Genomic DNA, 22111 nt, shown 5'->3' on the forward strand with positions numbered 1-22111 from the left:
TAAGACGTTCGTGTTTGGAAGCCTCTGCTGGTTGTTGCACAAAACCAAAACAATATTTACTTTTAAATAAAAAAACACCATTTTTATCAAGTGAAATGTGCGGTGGGGATTGAATTATAAACGAGCAATCTCTCATATGAAATATGAACAGCAGATAGAGGATGATCAGATGCTGCGGCACATTGCATTTGTCCAATGTGATTTCACCTGCTCCCGTAGTGGTATTTTTGTAGAGAAAAAAAACGAGGGAATTTTTCGTCATTTTAGACTCACAGCAAACACCCCCCACCCTTTTAAATAGGGTTTGTTTACTGAATTATGCGGGAATACTCAGAGTCGTCGGGAATTCAAACTCTCGCACCCCGTCCGCTTGGGAAGCCGAGACTCTCTCTCTCTCTCTTCCTTGGTTTCGTAGGCGAGTGCATATTTCCGAAGCCTTCGTTCCGTTAACTTGCAGCAGGTGAATACAGAGAAGTGTTGAGCGTAGGTAATACCTCTCTCTCTCTCTCTCTTTGTGCATGTTCAGCAAGCAACCGGAGACGTCTGCCCGCCTTCATCTTAATTTTTGCACAATTTTCGAGCGATTTGCTTATATATATGCATTTAGGCTTTTGATCGACGTGAATCGTCCTTCGTTTCACCAGGAAAGGGGGAGTGAGAGCAGTAGATCGTTTGGAACTTCTGGTACGTACTTCTTCCTTTTCTTTTTCTTTTTTTTTGGATTACTGTTGTAGGATTTAGGTTTTAGTTTCTTTTGTTCGATCTTGATTACGAGATGAACGATCAGTTTTTCGGACGATTTTGTGTTTGGGGAGAAGTTTGAGAGTCATTGTAGACCATGGTTACCAAAGAAGTGGTACCAGAAGTGTTAATGTTTGAAGCGTTTGATAAAATTAGGGAGAAAAGCGACAGCGAATTCTATTCTTAGGATGTGACATAATACTGTAGATAAACCATGCGTTTCTTAATATATTGTTAAGTTTTTTATAAAAATACGTGTAAATTTTACAACTGATTATTAAAGATAAAATATATTTTTTCTAACATAAAATTGCAAAGTTTTGTTTATTACTGTGGAGCTGCTTATAAAGTTAAGATTTTGGAAGCGTGAAGGCACGATACTGGTTGTTCATGACGAGCTTCTTAGGAAGTAAATTTTATAGTCTTTTGGGACCGAATAAGATAGCTGGATGGTTAGGTGAGTCGCACTATTTTAACCAAGAGGTCTTGAGTTCGAATCCTGCAGCTTGCCAATAGAAAAAACAAAAACAAAAACAAAAAATGGGAGATTTTCCTAGAGATCCCGGCATTTATATTCTAGGAGAATGATGTTTTTTTGGATGAGCTTGTATTTTGAAATGCTTGGAGTCGGATGTCTTTAAATCTTGGGTTGAAACCGTTTTTTTCCTTATTTTGACAGTTTCACTCATCAAGTTGAAGTTTATGAAAGGTGTTCTTGATGATGATCTTGTGGTGAAATCTCTCTCTCTCTCTCTGGAGTTCTGAAGTTCGGTCAATGATTTGAATGATTTTTTTCTTTTCTTCATTGTCTTTGTGTAGATAACTTGAATGAAATCTTTTAGATAATTGATATCGAGACTGTTCCCTGGTGAATGAAATGTTCATTTTCTTACTTTAGTAGCTGTTGCATAGGTTAAACCTTTGTTTTACACTTTTCCAAATACTTGTGTGAGATGCCAATTCTATCAATCATGTAGTCTAAATTCATGCCTTTTTAGTGTTTAACTATTGGTTTCTGATGCTGATGTTTGATTTGAATAATGATTACGTGTTCTTAGAGGTTTGTGGTTCTGACCCATTTATGCTAATTTAGTGTTTAATGTACCCCTGTTCTGTTCATCAATGTACTCTGCGGAAAATGATGTTTTGTCGCTGTTAAATTTGAGCAGCGACAGAAGAACAAAGACCAAGTCTTTAATATTAACATTTGATAATTAAAAGAAGAGGAGAGGTGATTATGGACAAGTAATATCAGAAATTTACACGACAGCACAAACTTGGGGCCTTGAATTTAATTTGCATGACATTGTCATGCAATTGCTTCTCTTCTGAATGTCTCGGTTCTCAACGGAATAATTTATGCTTGCAGGGTCTTGATTTAACTTGCTAATTGCATCATTTAACTTAATTAGCAGAAGGTAAAGATAAATTATGTTGTGTATTGACTTGGAATTTACCTGCTTGGTGCAGATTTATATGCCTTGAGAAGATGGGAGGGCGGACTATTCAGGTTTCTGGTTTTCCAGTTGGTGTTAGTGCGGAGATTGTTAAGAACTTTCTTGAAATGCATACAGGAGATGGGACTGTTTATGCATGCAAGGTCAGGAAACCAAAGAATGTGCAGCGGAACTCAAGAGTTTTTGCAATTGTTCAATTCACGACAATCAAAAGTGCTGAATATATTACTTCTCTTGCACAACCTCGTCGTCTATATTACAGGACATCCTGGCTTACTGCTCGAAATTTGGATAGAGATATTGTTCCACAACCAAGAACTCCATTTTTTGTTCTGGAAGAAGTGGTGTTGCACTTTGGATGTCTTGTTTCAAAAGAAAATTATTACAGTCTCTATTCGAAACGAAATGTCAAAGTGGATTTTGGGTTTGGTTTGCGTAAAATATACTTTTTTCTAACTTATGGCAGTGTAGAATATAAGCTTGATCTCTATTATGAGAATGTGTGGCAAATCCAGCTACGTCGCCAAAAAGACATGAGCATGAAGTATTTGCTCTTTCAGGTTTGATCCCTGAGAACTATCTTAATTAGTCTGCATTGATGGTTTTCACTTGTTTTTATTGACGTTGTGGTTCCTTTGCAGCAAATTATGGCTTCTGTGGCTTTACTTGTATCATGTGCATGTGTGTTGTGTGTCCTCATGTACTTCCACACATTCTGATCTGTGTTTTAATTGCACAAATTTAGCTTTAAGCAGATTTAACTGTCTTGTCTGCTTATATCTATTTAGTGGGTATTGTCCATATTACCTTCTGTTATGTCCTTGGCTTCCACTTCAGTGACTGATAAGTGAAGTTCAAATCTTAGTTGTGCCAGGATGCCTAGGCATCTATCTGTACATCTGTCCAAGGAGTTGTGCATCACAAATATAAGTTCTTATTTACAGATGTGTGATCATATATAAGTTTTTATCATTAAAGGGAGCTCAGAGTCGATGCAACTCCATGCTCCTATCATGATTGGGAATCAGTCATGAGTTGAATAGTAGCTTGACCTAGTACATAACTACATACTACTAACTTGGTTTCTGAATTTTAACTGATTTAAAAAATTTCCTGAAACATGAGATTGAGGTTCAGGAATGATTCTTCATTCAGAAATGGAAGAATTCATCTCCTCATATTTGAGGATGTTGGATTTAGCAACCATATGTAAGTACGGGACTTTTGTCTAGACTGTGACACTGCAAGATGGTTGTTTCATCTAGCATTGATAGAGGGAACAAAATCCTCTTCTTTCATAATGCCTTTTGCAACAAATTTCAAATTTGTGTCTGCACTTCCCACTTAAGAGTTGAAGCTGTAGTAAAATGATTTATATGGAGGTAGCCATGATTTACCAAATTGATAATGCAATGTTCGTATATGCTTTATCTTATAGCTTGAGAATATGGTTGTTGCTTCGTTCTTTGGTATTCATATTTTGCTCTCAGACTGTTATGACATGCATTTATAAGTTTGTGTTGGCAATCAGGGTATATGGTTGTAATGAAATGAAAGAGCTCTCACACCTCACACAAGAGGCAAAACACAACCCAAAAAGGGTTCAATCACAAGAGCCACCAAGGGCTAGGGGGTGTCAACGGGCCTGGTTTACCTAGACCGGACCCAAACCAAACCCTATATGGTCCGGGTATGGTGATAAATAAGAAAAGCCGACTAAGACCTGGGTCCGGACCCAAAGGTACGATTAATACATGGACCTGGGTATAGTTTGTGTAATTTTATACTAGACCCGGATCCGACCCGAGTTCCGATTAAGACCCACAATTTTTCAATATAAAAATGATAAAAAATATGGTTTTATCGGGTATGGTTTGGGTTTGGTTCATGTAGTTCTTATCGGGTCCAGTTAGTTTTTCTTATAGTGAACTCGATTAGGCTTGGGTCCAGACCCAATACCATACCCGAAAATCTGGCCCAAGTCTGGTTCCACCTGGGTCCAAGCCAAACCCGACCCGTTGACACCCCTACTAAGGGCCAAGAAAACACACTTAAACGTAATGGATATATTACTTAACGAATGCACAAATAATGCATAACCAACAAAGGGACAAGAGGTCCCTATTTATACACACACAACAAGCGGGCAATATGGGCCCAATAGAGTCGTTGGGAAGCCCCCAATAGCTAGAAATCTAGCTGCTAGGGAGTCCCAACGACTCTTGGGTCCAAAAGACCATATTTCCCCTAGTAAAAACAAAAAAGAAAAAAGAAAAATAAAGTCACGACAGACCTTATTATATAAAGCAGAATTATCAAAATACTCCTAGAGGGTATTTTCTATTACAATATAAGAATACATTTTATATATGTATGTATCATGTATATTAAATAATAATATTTTAACACCCCTCAAACTCACGGTGTCACAACCGAGAGTTTGTTGAGAAGGAAGTAAAATCTCGGAGATGGAAGCGCCTTGGTGAAGAAGTCCACCAGTTGATACTCAGATGGTACATATGGCAATGTAATGGTCTTTAAAAAAAATCTCTTACATGGTGACAATCAATTTCTGTGTTTGGTTATCTCATGGAACCTATGATTGCCAGTGATATAGAATGCGCTTTTGTTGTCACTACATAATCTTGAGGGTTTACTTTGTGAACTTCCAAGTCTTCTAACAATTGTCTCAACCACACTTTTCAAAAGTAGTGTTTGTCATAGCCCGGTATTTTGCTTCCACCTTTTGTTGTATTTTGCACTTTCATGATATTAAGAAAATAAGAAGTCACCTACAAATACACAAAAACCTATGGTTGAGCGTCGATAATTCACATCTCCTCCCAATTAGAGTATGAATATTCAATTACTTATAATGGGGAATAAGATGATAAAAATAAACCATGATTACTAGTATTTTTAATATATCTAATAATACTCATTACATCATTCATATGTACTATAATGAGAGAATGTTGAAATTGACTAGCAAAATTAATAGCTTGCACAATGTTAGGTCGAGTAATAGAAAGATAGTTTAGAACTCCAATCATTTGTCTGTATGGAGTTGGATCTTTCGAAGGTTTTTTATCTTCTTTCATCTTTGCATTGATGACCTCTAGAGTATCAATTCGCTTTTTATCAATAAGTCTCGATCTTTCTATTATCTCAACTGCATATTTAGTCTGTGTGTAGACACCTCAATTTTGACCGGGTCATTTCAAAATTCTGCTAGCTTAACTGTCTTTCCAACAAGCTAAAAATCAGGTCAATACAATATCGGAGTAGAAAGTTACGACGAAAACAATGTAACTTGTTCAATGAAAATCTTGTTTCCAAGTAGGTCCCACTTCGAGTGCATTTTTTATCATCAAAACAATTGATTTGGTTTTGCATTGAAAAGATGAATTAAAGTTGAGGATTTTAGCTTTCCAATGCACCAAACAGTGTCTCAATTTGACATCTTGATAGAAAGTTATGGCCAAAATAAGTTACTCGACCCGATTTAAGCATGAAAATCTTAAATTCCATTATCCAATCCATAGAAAACCTCTAGAAAACCTCTAGAAACCCCATCCACGCATGTCATTTGGATAGAAATCACCTAAAAGCCTATCCTTGTTTTCCTAAAGCCTAAAAGAATAGAGTATCCTTAACCTATCCTACCCAAAGTCCTTTCCCAAGCAGAACTCTTGGTTGAGTTTTATCTTTTATAAGGATAAGAACAGATCCATTTGGGTTGCATTCAAAACAAAAAAATCCTAGATCCATATCCCATGCAAAATTCTATAAATGGGGGCTCACTCTTATAGTTTGATCATCTGAAAATCATATACTTGAGTGCTGGTTCTGGAGAAGAATCCTACTTGAGCCATGCCTACACTCTGTCCCGAAGCCATTGAAGAACCCTTATATCTACGCGAAAGTATTGTTGGACTAAAAGGAGCCTGAAAGGACTAAACGGACCCTCGAGTCCAAAAAAGGTACTTTTCATATCTTTGGCTCATTTATCTTGATTTTATTTAATCTGCCAATCGGTGCTTATACACATTTAATCGTTATTTGCATACTTGAACCTGTGGTTGTGTGATTCGAGCTATGAAAATCGAGAACCTGTCTGAGCTTTACCTTTCCTTCGGGCAAAAGAAGGTCAAGACTTGCAAATGGTGTCCCCACATCTTTCAAAAATGATTTTAACGAAATTCGAGTAAGTCAATCCTTCCCCTCTACAAAATTTTTATCAACATTGTGATAAGAAATAACCACGAGGTGAATAAACTACTTCAATACCAAGAAAATGGAGAAGAAAACCAAGATCTATCATATCAAAGATGGCCTTGAGGACATCTTTGATATGACTAACTCCTTGCTTATCACCCTGTGATAATCGTTCATCTATATAGAGAAGTAGAATTATTATACCTGCATCAAAAAACTTAACAAACAATGCAGTGTCAGTGTAACAAGATATAAAACCTAGTTGAACTATCACAATAATAAAATGATCATATCAAGCCTTAGGAGCTTGCTTCAGACCATGCAAGACCTTGCGCAAGGGAAGGACCTTACCATGTGCCAACCCTAGTCCTAGGGGAGGTTTCATATAAACTTTCTTATTAATATTACCATTGAGAAAAGCATTTTTTATATCTATTTGATAAATAAGTTATTTTCTAATAGATGTTATAGCAATGAGTGTTCTAACTGTAGTCATTGTAGCTACTGGGGCAAATGTTTCCTCATAGTTTATTCCATATTTTTTACTGTAACCCTTAGTTACTAACCTAACTTTGTATTTCTCTAATGTCCCATCACTTTTAGTTTTAATTTTGTAAACCCATCTACACTTTATCATTTTTTTTCTTATAAGTAATAATTTAATTTTCCAAGTTTTTACTTTTTCTAGGGCTTTTATTTCATTTTTCATAGCTTTAATTCATTCTTGGTGATTTTTAGCCTCATTATAAGAAGATGGTTTTACGTACGAGTGGATGACTATAATACATGCTCGATACTTTGGTTCAAAGGATTCATAGGACACGAATCTATTGGGGGCTTTGGAGATCCTCATGGATCTTCTAATACTATATTGATCTATGTCTTGATTTTGATAATATTTTTCTAAGGGACATGGAGGATGATCATTGGTACGATGAGTATATACTTGTATTTCATTGTGCGGTTCAACTATAGCATCATGAATATCATTATCATTCTCATGTGCATCATTAGTGTCATCATTGTCACTCTCGTGCACATCACTATAAAAAAATTAACATTTCTTCGAATCAACCTTATCAAATTCATTTTCTTTTTCAAGAAAAGTTACATTTATTGAAACATAAAGTTTGTCCTTTTCAATCTCATAATATCTATATCATTTTTTATTTTCGTCATATCCCAAAAATACACAAGGAATAGCTTTAGCAGAAAGTTTATCATTTTTGTTAGTAAAAACAAAGCATTAACAAAAAAAAAAATCTTACTTTTTTGTAATCAGAAATAATTTTGTAGAAGTTTAGATGAGATGCGCAGGAACCTAGAGAGAGAGAGAGAGACGGCTATGGAATAAGAAAACACGTTAAGATAGATTAAGGTTAATCTCTATGTTAAATAGAGAGAGGCCAAAGAAAGAAATTACACACAAGTCCCTCATTAAACATTAAATATCAAATAACCTCTAGTCTAGGAAAACTTAAACTTAAAACCTCTTAATCTCAACACTCCCCCTCAAGCTGGAGCATAAATATCAATCATGCTCAGCTTGTCACAACATTTTGAGAAATTTGGTCTAGCAAGAGGCTTTGTAAACATATCTGCAACTTGGTCCTCCGACTTTTGATATTTGGTAATGATATGACCAGCTTGAACCATATCTCTTACATAGTGGCAATCAACCTCAATGTGCTTTGTTCTCTCATGAAAGACAGGATTGTTCGCTATATATGTGGCAACCTTGTTATCACACATCATGGTCATAGGAGAGGAAACCTTCACCTGAAGATCATGAAGAACAGTACGAACCCACATCAATTCAGCAGTTGTTTGGGCCATAGCCCTATATTCTGATTCTGCACTCGATCTAGAAACCACATTTTGCTTCTTACTTCTCCATGAAATCAAGTTGTCTCCCAGAAACACACAGAATCCTGTGGTAGATTTTCTATCTACTACAGATCCTGCATAGTCATCATCAGAATAAGCCACTATCTCCAGAGTTCCACCTTTCCTGAACAATAACCCTTTTCCAGGAGAAGATTTTAAATACCTGAGAATCATTATAGCTGCATTCCAGTGTACCTCAGTTGGTTTGTCCATAAACTGGCTAACTTTGCTTACTGCTAAAGCAATATCCGGCTTGGTCACAGTTACATACAGTAGCTTCCCTACTAGTGAGCGATAGCTTTTGCTATCAACCGGTTTTGACCCTTTTTCAAACAACTGAACTTTATGGTCCATGAGAATATTTGTTGGTTTAGCTCCCAACATTCTCGTTTCCTTTAATAAGTCAAGAACATACTTCCGTTGAGACAAAACCATCCTTTCACGGCTCCTGGCAACTTCTATACCCAGAAAATATCTAAGTGAACCAAAGTCTTTTGTAACAAAGTGTTTTTGAAGATGAGCCTTTGTGGCTTTAATATCTTTCACATCGTCTCCTGTAAGAATGATGTCATCCACATATACCACCATAACAACTATGCCTGAGTTAGTTTTCTTGATAAATAATGTATGATCTGTCGCTGACCTGTTAAAGCCAAAGCGTGACATCACTTCAAACAACTTTTGAAACCATGCACGCGGACTTTGTTTCAAGCCATAAATCTCCTTTCTCAATCTACACACCTTCTGACACTCTCTCTCAACCTCGAATCCTGGAGGTTGTTGCATGTAAACTGTCTCAGATAGATCCCCATATAGAAATGCATTTTTCACATCTAATTGACACAAACTCCAACCATGATGAACAACTACTTAGAGAATAAGACGAATGGTGCCCATCCGTGCAACAGGAGAAAAGGTTTCAAAGAAATCAATACCATATGTCTGAGTATACCCTTTTGCTACTAATCTGGCCTTGTACCTTTCAATAGAACCATTCGATTTGTACTTTATTGTATATACCCATTTGCATCCAACAATGTCAGCATCTACTGGGGAATCAACTAGATCCCATGTATGCTGAGACACTAAAGCATCTATTTCTTCTTGCATAGCCAGCTTCCAGCGGTTATCTAGCTCTGCCTGTTGATAGTTTAGCGGATTCGTTTCAGCAGATAAGGCTGAAATAAAAGTTTTCATCTGATTTCCAATTCTGACATTGGAGAAAAAATGAGATATGGGATATAAGGTACATTGTCGTGTCCCCTTACGTAGAGCGATAGGCCTGTTATCATCATCATGAAGATCACTATTGTCAGTAGTACTTACCTCAGGAGAAGAAGAGGATGGAGGCACTTGCGAAGGTGGAGCTCTACGCACATATACCAATGGAGGATTATTAAATCGTGAAGAGGATGAAGTTTGGTTCGGTAATGAGGGCACAGATTCCAAAGAAGAATGAGGTATAGGTAATGGAAAAGAGTCAATTGGATCAACCTGCAGCGGGGAACCGGTACTAGAGTAATATGAAGTGGATTCCAAGAAAGATACATCCGCACTGACATATTCTCGGCGAGAAATAGGATCATAACATCGATATCCCTTTTGATTTTTTGGATAACCTAGAAATATGCATTTTGTAGCTTGAGCAGCTAATTTATCACGGTCAGGGCCAAGTTTGTGTACAAAACAAACACATCCAAATATTTTTGGTGAGAAAGAGAAGAGTGGGGCATTAGGTTTTAGGATATGCAATGGAATTTGATCACCACAGAAGATGAAGGCATACGATTGATCAGATAACAAGCAGTGGTAATCACATCACCCCAATATAACGCAGGAACATAAGATTGAATCATAATGGTCTGGGCAACATCAAGCAGGTGCCGGTGTTTTCTTTCAGCCACCCCATTTTGTTGAGATGAATAGGTACAAGTAGTTTGGGGTTGAATGCCATGATCTTGGTAAAATTGTAACAGAACCTTTGATTTAAACTCAAGAGCATTATCAGTGCGAACAATCTTGACAATAGATACAAACTGAGTTTTTATTTCAAGAATTAAGGATTTGATAATACTTGGAACTTCAGATCGTTCTTTTATTAAAAACACCCATGACAACTTAGAGAAATCATCAACAATAACAAGATAATATCGACATTGAGTCCTAGTAGGAATCTTACAAGGACCCCATACATCTGCATGAAGAAGTTCAAAAACTTTATGACTAGACTGACTCTGACTCGAAGGGAATGAACTTCGATGATGCTTGCCCAACTGACATGCTTCACACTGAAATGATGTAGTAGAAGGAATTTGAGGAAAGACAAACCGAAGCTTTGACAATGAAGGATGACCAAGACGACGATGCCACTGAACAGGACTGGATGAGTGTTCCACTGCAGCATGAACATTACCCACTGGATGATGTAGGTAGTAGACTCCATTTTCTTTATAGCCTCCACCAATCTTCTTCCCCGTCAGCAAATTCTGAAAATGACAACCTATTGGATCAAATATTACTCTACAATTTAGTTCTTTTGTAAGGCAACTAACAAAGAGTAAACTTTGAGGAAAGTTGGGAGCATGAAGAACATTTTTCAACTGTGAGGAGGAGGATATAGAAATATTTCCCTGACCAACAACTGGTGAGGAACTCCCATCGGCTAATGAGACTCCTCGATGAACAATAATATCCTTTAGATCTGAAAAGACAAGCGAATTTCTACACAAGTGTCTGGATGCACCAGAGTCAATAATCCACTTACTGTCATTCGGATGAAGATGATTCTCTGTTGAGTAGGCAACACCGGCTATAGGAGAGGTGAAACTCAAAGGGCGAAGAGCTATCAGCTCATCATATTCAACTCGACCGAGGGTGATACTGTCACTTGCAGAGATATTATCATGTACATTTGTTGCCTCTAGTGTAGTAACATTTGCTTTTGGAGCATATGACTTTGATGAAGAAGAGGTTGGCCGACCATGCTTATCCCAGCAACGATCTTCTAAATGTCCAGATTTTCCACAGAATGTACATTGAAGTTTTCCTCTGCCTCCCATACCTTGCCCACGACCTTGTCCTCTGATATTCTGAATATTTCCACGCCCATAACCAGATGAGACAACTAGAGCAGATGACTGGGTGACAGGTTGAGATTGTGGAAAAGAGATCGTAAGTCTACTCAGACGATTGTATGCATCAGCAAGAGTAGGTACATCTGATCCAGTCAACATTTGGACTTTTGCAACAGAGAATTCTGAAGATAAACCTGTAAGAAACCAAGCAACCATAGTCTGTTCTTGATGATCCTTTTGCTTCGAACAACAAAGAGGCATGTAAGCATTGAGTCTTTCAAACGCAGCTTTGACGGAGGCATAGTACTGGGCCAAGGTCTGATCTCCCTGCTGTAAATTATATCTCCTGTTCGACTTGCAGGATACGACTCACATTAGTCTCTTGTGAGTATGTATCTCGAAGATTGTCCCACACCTGTTTGGTTGTATTATAGTAAATTAAACCATCTGCAATATGGGGTTCAACACTATTCATGATCCATGACATAACTGTCATTATCTTCATCCCAAGTAACGTATTTTCCCACCTTTTCATTAGGTTCGTCTTCCAACAAAATATGTTTTTTACGATGTCCAAATACCGACATCATAAAAGTTCTGGACCACCTGACATAGTTAGTTTCATTCAACCTTACAGAAGAGCCATACAAGAAGGGATTTGCAAAAGCCTTATACTTCCCAATATGTTCAATTTTGGAATCACATTTCGAGGTTTCACCAAACTGAATATTTAATTCTATTTCAGCTGCAAAAAAAATCAAATTCACTCACTTGAACAACAAGTTTTATAATCACACGTCAGGCAAGTCCACGACTACACAGTTTGCCACACCAGAAATAAAATCTTGACAGGCTACAAGCGACACAGAAAATAGCGTGTTTTACAATCACGCATCAGCCAATACTACGACCAGCAGTTGTACTCAACACAGAATCCCACGACAGTAGATAAAAACTTCCCACAAACAGAATATTTTTCACACACAGCAGGGAATCACGCTTGCTGCTTCCACGACAGAAAAACAATTGATATTAACATGCTGCTTTCACAACACACATGTTACAAAAAAAATCACGACACAGCAGGGAATCACGACTGCTGATATTCATATTCTGAAATCGAACAACCAAATAAGATCTGAGAAGAACTCAGCACCCAGATTCACGACCAACGATAATATGCACACGCAGAAAATAGAAATCACGACAGATCTGAGAACTCAGCACCCAGATTCACGACCAACAATAATATGCACACGCAGAAAATAAAATTCACGAGAGTTGCTGCTCCCAGACATATAAATCACGACAACAAAAAAAAATCGTTTCTTCAGGGCACTGTCATATCCCGATCACAAAAACAACACAGGAAATGAGATTGCCGCTGCTCCCAGGTACAAAAATCACGACAGCTTAAAAAATCCCAACACAGGGGTTACAACATCTGCTCCCAAACACAAAAATCACGGCAGCTGCTCCCAGACACAGGAATCACGACAGCAAAAAAACCCCACAACTATAGGGTTACAGCAAGAGATCACGACAAGAGACCACCTGAAGACACGCATCCACCGTGTCCCTTAGATCTGATGACAGATCTGGGTCATGACCTTAGTCAGACACCAGATTTGTTATCAGATCTACGCAAAAAAAAATGATTGTGCACACCTGGTTCCAACTTTTCTTTTCGTTGGTGTAGATCAATCACGATTGATCACGCTCCCGAGATCAACCGCTCTGATACCATATAGAAGTTTAGATGAGATGCGCAGGAACCTAGGCAGAGAGAGAGAGAGAGAGATGGCTGTGAAATAAGAAAACACGTTAAGATAGATTAGGGCTAATCTCTATGTTAAATAGAGAGAGGCCAAAGAAAGAAATTACACACAAGTCCCTCATTAAACATTAAATATCAAATAACCTCTAGTCTAGGAAAACTTATTTAAAACCTCTTAATCTCAACAAATTTTAAACAATTTTTCTATAAGTGAAATGTTTTCAAGAGTAGTTGGAGGCATTCTATTAATCAAATAAACTGTCGTAAGGGCGGCTTCGGCCCAAAAGTTTTTAGAAACATGTTTTTTATATAAGTAGGGTCCTAGTAGTTTTAATAATATGCTGATGTTTTCTTTCTGCTAAACCATTTTTTTGTGGAGTATTGGGACATGATCTTTGATATACAATTTCATGATGGTCAAGATAGTTTTTTAAAACATTTGATAAAAAATCTCTTTTATAATTGGATATGAAAGTCTTAATATTTGCTTTAAATTGATTTTTAACATAACTGTGAATTTTTTTTAAAACAATCAAATACTTTCGATTTGAGTCTAAGAAGATATATATATATATATTTATGTCTACTATAATAATTTACAAATATGACATAATATGATACTCCTCCTTTAGATATAATCAACGCCGATCCCCATACATCCTATTGTATTAACTCAAATGGTTCTTGAGAGATAAAATGACTAGATCCAAAAGATAAGGTTTTCATTTTCCCAAGAATGCAATTTTTATAAGTCAAATCATTTTCATTATAATTTTCAAGAAATGGAAACAAGTGCAATTTTGACAAACTTGGATAACATAATCTCCTATGTCAGTTTTCTATATCTTTCTTTCCAACAAAATTACAGAAAGCTTGATTTGATAATTCTAGATTGTCCATAAAGTAGAGATCCTGACTTCTATATCCTGGCCCAATCGGCCTTTCGGACTGAAGATCCTGCACTGAGCAATCATTTGATGAAAAAGAGATCCTAAATCTACGATCGGTTATTTGAGAAATGGATAAGAGGTTTAAATTTAATTTTGGTACTACTATAATGTTTGACACATAAAAGTTTTGAATATTTTTGAAAAAATCTTTTAATGTCTCAAAACTTTTGATTTTTATGAAAGTCTTATCGGCGGTTGAAACATAAGAATCATAGGGGTTAATATGACATTCGGTTAGTATAGACTCATTAGGAGTCATATGGAAAGATGCATCCGAATCAAGAATCTAAGAAGTTTTACCGGGATCAATGCATGTAGATCATAGCCACAAATATCAATGATATTTTGAAATATCATGATATTATCGCTGTAATTCAACAAATGATAATATCGTTAAAATATTGCGATATTTTAAAAATATTGCAATATTTGGAAAATATTGTCAATTTGATAATATCACGATATTATCAATTAGTTTTATTGTTTTTATTTATTTTTTACATTTTAAATATATTTTTCTTATTTATTTTACATTTTTTATTTATTTCATTTATTATTTATGTATTTTTTTGTCTAAACATGATATTCTCTTATTTTTGTGATTTTTTATATTTTTTAAGCCCTGACATTTTCCTGAGATTTATCACCAAACCTATAATATCTGGAGAAATAGTCTACTGAAATATCGTCGATATCAATATTTGTGACTATGATGTAGATACGGTCGCACCGAAGATGGAAGAAGCTTGGTTCTTGAATAGTGGTTGTAGTGCCTTCATTAATTGACCAGTTGACATGGATCCAATAATTTTTGAGCTTTCATCTATACCACTTTTCTAGAAATATGGCCCCACGGAAGCCACTTTCTTTTTGTCTCTTCTAGCTTCTTTTCTCCTCTTTGGACAAAAGGGCTTGATATGGCCCAGTTCATTGCAAAAGTGTCATATGATCTTGTTTTTGGATTAATAATCATTCGAACTTTCAAAATGGGGAGGCTTGTAAATCCGTGTATGATTTTTGGGCTTAGACATAGCAAGAACGGAGTCTTCATCTTTGGAGGAGATGAGTTTCTTTAGCCTATTTTCCTCCATAGTTAATTCTTCTAGAGTTTCAATTATAGAAGGAACACCTTCTTTATGAAGGAGAGCGAACTTAGTTCTCCCTCAAATTCAGGTTTAAGGCCATTTACAAATTGGTAGAATGTTCGACTTTGACTTGTTTTTCATGGAGCTCAATGTCCATAGGACAATTTCATTTTGGTTCTAAGAGAGTTAACTCATCCTAAAAGAGAAAGAGCATTATAGTATTCTCGTATGCTCATGTCTCCTTGGGTCATGATTCTTTCTTTGTTTTGGAGGTTACATACATGATAAATATGTTAAAATGTACTCATCAATTATTGTAATTAGATATATTTTATATATATAAAAGATGATACATATACATATATGGTATATATGTATATGTATCTTCCTATTTATATATATAAAATATATATTTTCCTATATTAACTGTAGGGGTAGTTTAGTCATTCTACGTATATTCCATTTTGGAATATGATTGTATTTTCTCTTTTATTTTTATTTTTCATTTTATTTTTTTAAAATTATTTTTTTGTGGTTTGCGCCACATTGGAGGGCTCCCCAAAGAGTCGTTGGGGGCTCCCAACGACTCCTTTGGGAGCCCCCAATGTGGCTCCTCAAAGGATTATAAATAGGGGCTTTTCCTCATGTATTTGTTACTTCTTGGAGGAGCTTTTGCTCCATTGTAATGGGTGTTACACCCTTCTTCTTTTCAATAATATTAACTTATGCCTTATAGGCATTTTTGCCCCTTTTGTGGGTTTATGTGTTAGCACATTATGTGCTTGTGTTTTCCCCTTTAGTGGGTATATCCGCACTTCATGTGCTTGTGTATTGGTTCATTATTGAACCTAATGTATTCAAAATTGTTTCTTTACATGGTATCAGAGCAAGGTTGGGATCAAGTTGCTCTTTGTTGCATTGGGAAGCATGCTATTCAAGAAATTTTAAAGAAGAATGGTGAAGTTCTCGTTTCTCTCTTTTGCTTCTTAAAATTATTTGGTATGCATTATGTTTCTTTAAGTATTGTGCATTATGAAGAATTAGATATGTTTTTGCATATGTGTTCTCCTTGTCATTATGAGTTTGGATTCTTAACATTCTATTGAACTTTTTGTATTATTTTCTTTCGTATGTCTTTTCTTGAAAAATAAGTTTTCTTAAAGAAAGTTATGTTAGAAGTAAATGTTTATGAGATATGTAGCATTGCTCACATACTCTCATCATAATTATTTCATATTAAAGGTATGTGTTTACCTTCTAAAATGTCCTATATGAGGCTTTTCATAATATCATGTGTCTTTGAAAAATGATGTTTTATTTTTCTACCTAATGAGTTCTTTTTCTTACGAGCAATGTTTGATTAAGAAGGCATTTTACAATACCGGTTAAATTAAGTTTTAAAAAATGATCTCATAAAATATGGTTATTCTCTTTACATTCTTCAATTCAATTTCAAGAATATGATTTATTATAAAATTTATGGTCTTCATTAATGTTGCATACTTATTACATTAGGAGTTGGTTATAATCTATTAAGTCATATAATATTATGAATTTTTGTTTATAGATTTATGCCATAACGCAATCCTATTATTCTTTTTGAGATTTTCTCCACTTTAATAAAGTTTTCCCTCTTCCTTTCGTATGTACCCTCATTTGGGGATTTGTTTTTTTTGTGTTGGATCTCTCTTTGAGAGGCCTTTTGATCCTTGTGAATCTTCTTATGAGTATATACTCTTTGAGAAGATTTCATGATTGCTATAAGTTTCTTTTTAAATAACAATATTGGTTTTATGAGACTTCTTAAATATTACCATCTTTATGTAAGCTTGAGAGTCTCAAGCATTTGCTCCTTTTTATGAAATACATGCATTATTGCATGTTTGTTACTTTTACGCTTTTTGCGTATTTTGTTCAAGTGTTGTGAGAGTGTCTTCGTGCACTTCTTTTATAAAGTATTTATGCTTGTATGCGTATTGTCTCTTCATAGACATTTTCACATGGTACTCTCTTTTCAATAAAGAGATGTTTATATTGCCTTCTTTAGGGCTTGTTTTTTGTCCCTTAATGGACTTGTGAGATTGTTTCTTTTATCGTTATAAGTACTTCCGCAATACCTTGTTACTAAATTTGTTCATTTAAGATTATTGTTATTCTACATCTTGGTATGCATATAATTGTAATTTATAAAGGCTTGATTTGATTCTTGGATTATTCCAAATTCGTTCTCACACATAACATTGCTTATATATTTCATGTTGTGTTTATTAAGTTTTTTTTATAATGATCATGATTGAACATAATTTCATGTTTATGCAAAATTATTGTTATAAGGCATATTGTTGTGATTAATTATATTGGACCTTTGAATCGGCCCTCTTTGTAAAATCACATATTTGGAAAATGATTTCCCTAAAAGTTCATTGCCTTTTTATGGCATTTATATTTTATCCATCACAAGTTATATGATGCATCAATCCTTTTTTATGGTCTTATTGTTATATTAGAGATGATTGTTGAGGTGAGTTATGGGCACCTTGTGTTATGTCATTTTAGATTGTCCACTTGCTATATTATAGATGGTTGTTGAGGTGAGTTATGGGCACCTTGGGACTCTAGAATGATTTGTTATATGATCTCTAAGTATGAGTGTGTCACTCGTTTTCTTTTGGCCATTGATCTTATGGATGCTCTTATCTATACATAAATGTAATGGGTATATGGTGTTTGGAACCTTAAATGGATATATGGATGTTCTACGCTCGTTATTTTGCTTCTGTATGTTGCTGATATGATCATCACTGAGAGTGATAAAAAAAAGTTAAAGAAACTAAATTTATGCTTAAATAAATTTTTTATATGACTGACTTTTGTTTCTTGAGATATTTCTTAGGTATTGAAGTAGCCTATTCGCCAAGATGATACATCTTGTCCCAAATGAAGTTTGCAGCTGATAGATGAAAAGCATGTTGTGACACTCCAAAAGTAATTAATGTCAAAATGAGAGCTGAAGATGGAGTTTTGTTGGATGATCCAACACCCTACAGACAACTTATTGGATCACTAATTTATTTGTCTATTATTAGACTAGATATAGTGCATGTCATTTATTCCGCAAGTCAATTTCAGCATGCACCAACTTCGGTTCACATGAGTGCAGTGTTGCGAATAGTTCGATACGTTAAAAATATAGTTTTAAAACCCAGTGACTCGTCGCTCGACTCATCCTTGAGTGATTCGTGACTCGGCCGGGTCAACTCGGTGACTCGGTCGGGTCAACTCGGTGACTCGGTCGAGTCATGTTAAGTTTATATTTTATATAATATATATATACATATATATATATATATATTCCTTGTATATTTTATAGTATGTTATCAATATATTATATATAATATGCATTATATAATATTTTTATAATATTATTAATACATGTATAACTATTTTTTTATATGTAAATACATAATATTTATATTATATTTCATCTAATATATGTAATTATATATAAAATATATCATATATGTTTATATTATGCATGACTGAGTTGAGTCATGGGCAAACTCGGTCGAGTCATGCTAAAACTCGATTGACCAGGCCATGACTCGGCTAAGTCAGCCCATGACTCGGTCGAGTTTTGTACATGGGCGAGTTGTACTAGTTTTGGACCCAGTACTTGGATCATTCGGGCTGAGTCAACTGAGTCACTGGGTTGACCCGACAAGTTTTCAAACTATGGTTAAAAATATTATTCAAAGGGCTTTTCTTATCCTCTTATTGTTAAATTTGCCATATATATTGCTAGCAATCATACTTTTCACGAACGAATGAAGCACGTTGAGATGAATTGTCATTACATTCGAGAAGAACACTTAAAGGGCCTATTGATCTATCATATGTATCGTCTGAGTATCAAATAATAGACTTTACTAAAGCACTTTCTTTACTGCAATTTATTTTTCTTAACAAACTTTCACTGATTTCACCACAAGTTTGAGGGGAGTGTTAAAATATGGTTGTTTCTCTCTCTCTCTCTCTCTCTCTATATATATATATATATATATATGTATATATATATATACAACTGTTAAAATGTATTCAAGTTCGTCATATATACGTATATATATATATATATATATTTGTATATATATAAAGAGATGCATATACATATATACTATGTATATATATACATATCTCTTTATATATAAATATATATATATATATATATCTTTTTTCTTTTTTTTACCCAAAAACGGTATTCTTGTAAATTCCTATTTTACGCATATTCCATTTAGAATATGATTGTATTTATTTTTATTCTTTTATTTTTCTCCTTTTTCTTTTCTTTTCTTATTTCTTTCTCATTTTCGAGTTTTGGGCCACCTAGGTTGGCTCCCCAAAGAGTCGTTGGGGAGCCTCCAACGATCACAAATGTCGGTCACAAATGTGACCGTTGGGGGCTCCCAATGACTCCTTTGGGAGCCCCTTAGGTGGCTCCTTTAGTTGTGTATAAATAGGGGTCTTCCCCTTGTATTTTGTAAGGCTTGAGAGTCTCAAGCATCTCTCCTTTTATTCAATATATTCGTATTACATGCATTTGTGCATGTTTGCATTATTCTACGCCTTTTGCGTATTTGTTCAAGTGTTCTTTTTGTGCCTTTGTGCACATCTTTTGTGAAGTATTAGTGCTTGTATGCGTATTGTCTATTCGTAGACATTTTTACATGGTATCAGAGCTTGGTCAAAGATCGAAGATAGTGTGATTCTTCGTTTTTTGGGTACCTCGAAAAACGTGCCTTTGGCTTCTTGGAGATTGGAGTGGGGCCTTCTCTTCTTTCAATATTTTAGAAGATTCCTACATCAAGACCAAAAATCTTATTACGGTACGTGAGTTTTTCTCTAGTCTCTTCTCTCTAATGGGTGAAAAAGACTCTCATTTCTCTCTCGGTTTTAAACTTAATGGCTCCAAATATCACGTTTGGGCCAGGAATATGGAGGCGCATATTAAAGGAAAAGGGCTTTGGGGCTATGTCCAAGGCTCGGTTCTCGAACCGGAGCCTAAGATCACCTTGATGGAGCGAGGAGAAATAAAAATTCTTGAAGGAGATGAAAGAGTCAAGGCTCTTGAAGAATATTCCAAAAGGCACGAGGAATGAGAAATGAAAAATTTCAAGATTCTTTCTTGGATTTTTTCATCGGTTGAAACTAAGATCAATGTCAATATTATCAAGTTCAAGAAAGCATCCGAAGCTTGGCATTATCTTGAGAAAATGTACACATCAAGAGACTTATCTCATAAATACTATCTCCAAAAAAGGGCTTTGACCCTTCAACAAAATGAAATGTCCATAAGGGAATATTTTGTGGAATTGTCATCCATATGGGATTAACTCGCAATGCTTGAGCCTAAGTAGAGTGGAGAAGCTATTGAGCTTAGGTTCAAACAATTGGAAGATGATCATTTTTTTAATTTTTTGAATGGTCTTAGACCCGAGTTCGAGCAAATTCGGTCTTCTCTCCTCTCTTTTTTCGTTTATCCTTCGCTTGAAGATGTCATTACGAAGCTAAGTGGGGAGAAAACTCGTATGAATTCTAGCAAAAACAATTTGAGTATTCTTACGACTTCATCTAATGAAGAAAGTGATGTCGTTAATGTTGTTTCAAGACCGGGAAATAATGTACGGGCTTATAAGCCTCCTCACTTCAAAAATCAAGGATCAAGTGGTCAAGGAGGAAAAAGAGACTACTGCAAACTTGTGTGTCATTTTTGTAAGGAACCAGGGCGCATCAAACCTGTTTGCCCTAAATGGAAGAAGCTGCTTGCCATGGCCACACTTCTCAAAAGGAAGAAAATGTGACTTCTTCAAATGGATCTGTTTCTCTTTATCAAATAGTGGAAGCACTTCAATCGCTTCTTAAGGGAGCTGTTTCTGGAGTAACTACATCTACTTCTCCTTGTCCTGGTAAGACCTCTTGGCTCTTAGATTCGAGTGTCTCCTTTCATATGTCCCCCAACATATGTTCTTTATCCGATTTTCTAAAACATTCATCACCATCTTTTGTTTTAACTGCGGATGGCACTTCTCTAGAAATTAAAGGCACTGAAAAAATTGAAGAAAAAGGGTTTTTTATTCCAAAAATCAGATTTATTCCAAAGCTAAATTTAAACTTGCTTTCTGTCTCTCAACTCTCGGACTATAGATGTGATATTAAATTCTCATCTGATAAATGTTGGATACAGGATTGCTTGTCTGGGAAATTGATTGGGGAAGTGATGCAGTGGAGTACCAGCTGCTGCGACTCTTGGATGTTGAATGGCTGGACTCGTCCACCACGTCGTGCAAGACACCACAATGACAATCAACAAACACAGGAGCGCTGCCCGTGTGTTGTGGGTTGAACTGAAAACACGACCCAAGTCGTGCCACGAACCAGTGCAAATAAACAATGAAAAGGGGAACCCAAGCAATGAACGATACTTTATTCCTTATTTTTAATAGGAATCAATGAGATAATGCATAACTCAGACTAACAGGAACTGACTAATAAATAATGATTCGTAAGCAACAAGGAAATCAAAGGGAACAGTAAAAGGAAAACAAGACAAGCACTGCGTCTACGTCTGACAGAAAAGAAATAAAAAAAACGGAGAAAACAGAACAAGCAAAGACTTAATGACAAAAAATATAAATGCAAAGCAGGAAAATGACAAAGGAAATGGAACTGCTGAAAAGGAAAAGCAAAGGTTGCTGCAATCTTTAATCACGTCTGTCCTTCACAAAACCCTAGGCAGCCTATTTAAAGGGTTTTGGCTGGATTCGGGTCTCGGGTCCAGACCCAGACCCGAGACGAACTATGCATGTTGTTGGATCTGGGCACCTGGGATGTTCTGGGCCTGCTCTGCATCATTCTCCCCGGGTTGGGA

General features: G+C 35.7%; 1 protein-coding gene across 2 annotated transcripts in view; it reads left to right on the forward strand.

Annotated features, from left to right (window-relative positions):
- The first annotated feature begins 323 nt into the window (after positions 1 to 323).
- The window catches only part of LOC149812337 (putative RNA-dependent RNA polymerase 1), a 37650-nt gene continuing 15862 nt past the window's right edge, over positions 324 to 22111 (forward strand). Inside the window, exons 1-3 of one of the 2 annotated variants that reach the window (XM_089992867.1) lie at positions 324 to 487; positions 608 to 684; positions 2212 to 2758. In XM_089992867.1, the coding sequence (XP_089848993.1) occupies positions 2231 to 2758 (528 nt within the window). In that variant the 5' untranslated portion in view covers positions 324 to 487; positions 608 to 684; positions 2212 to 2230. Of the gene's footprint in view, positions 488 to 607; positions 685 to 1339; positions 1474 to 2211; positions 2759 to 22111 lie in introns of those variants that run through there. The other variant, XM_089992868.1, reaches the window with a different exon arrangement.

The sequence above is a fragment of the Nuphar pumila genome, chromosome 17, assembly GCF_984573655.1.
Source record: "Nuphar pumila chromosome 17, dmNupPumi1.hap1.1, whole genome shotgun sequence".
NCBI lineage: Eukaryota > Viridiplantae > Streptophyta > Magnoliopsida > Nymphaeales > Nymphaeaceae > Nuphar > Nuphar pumila.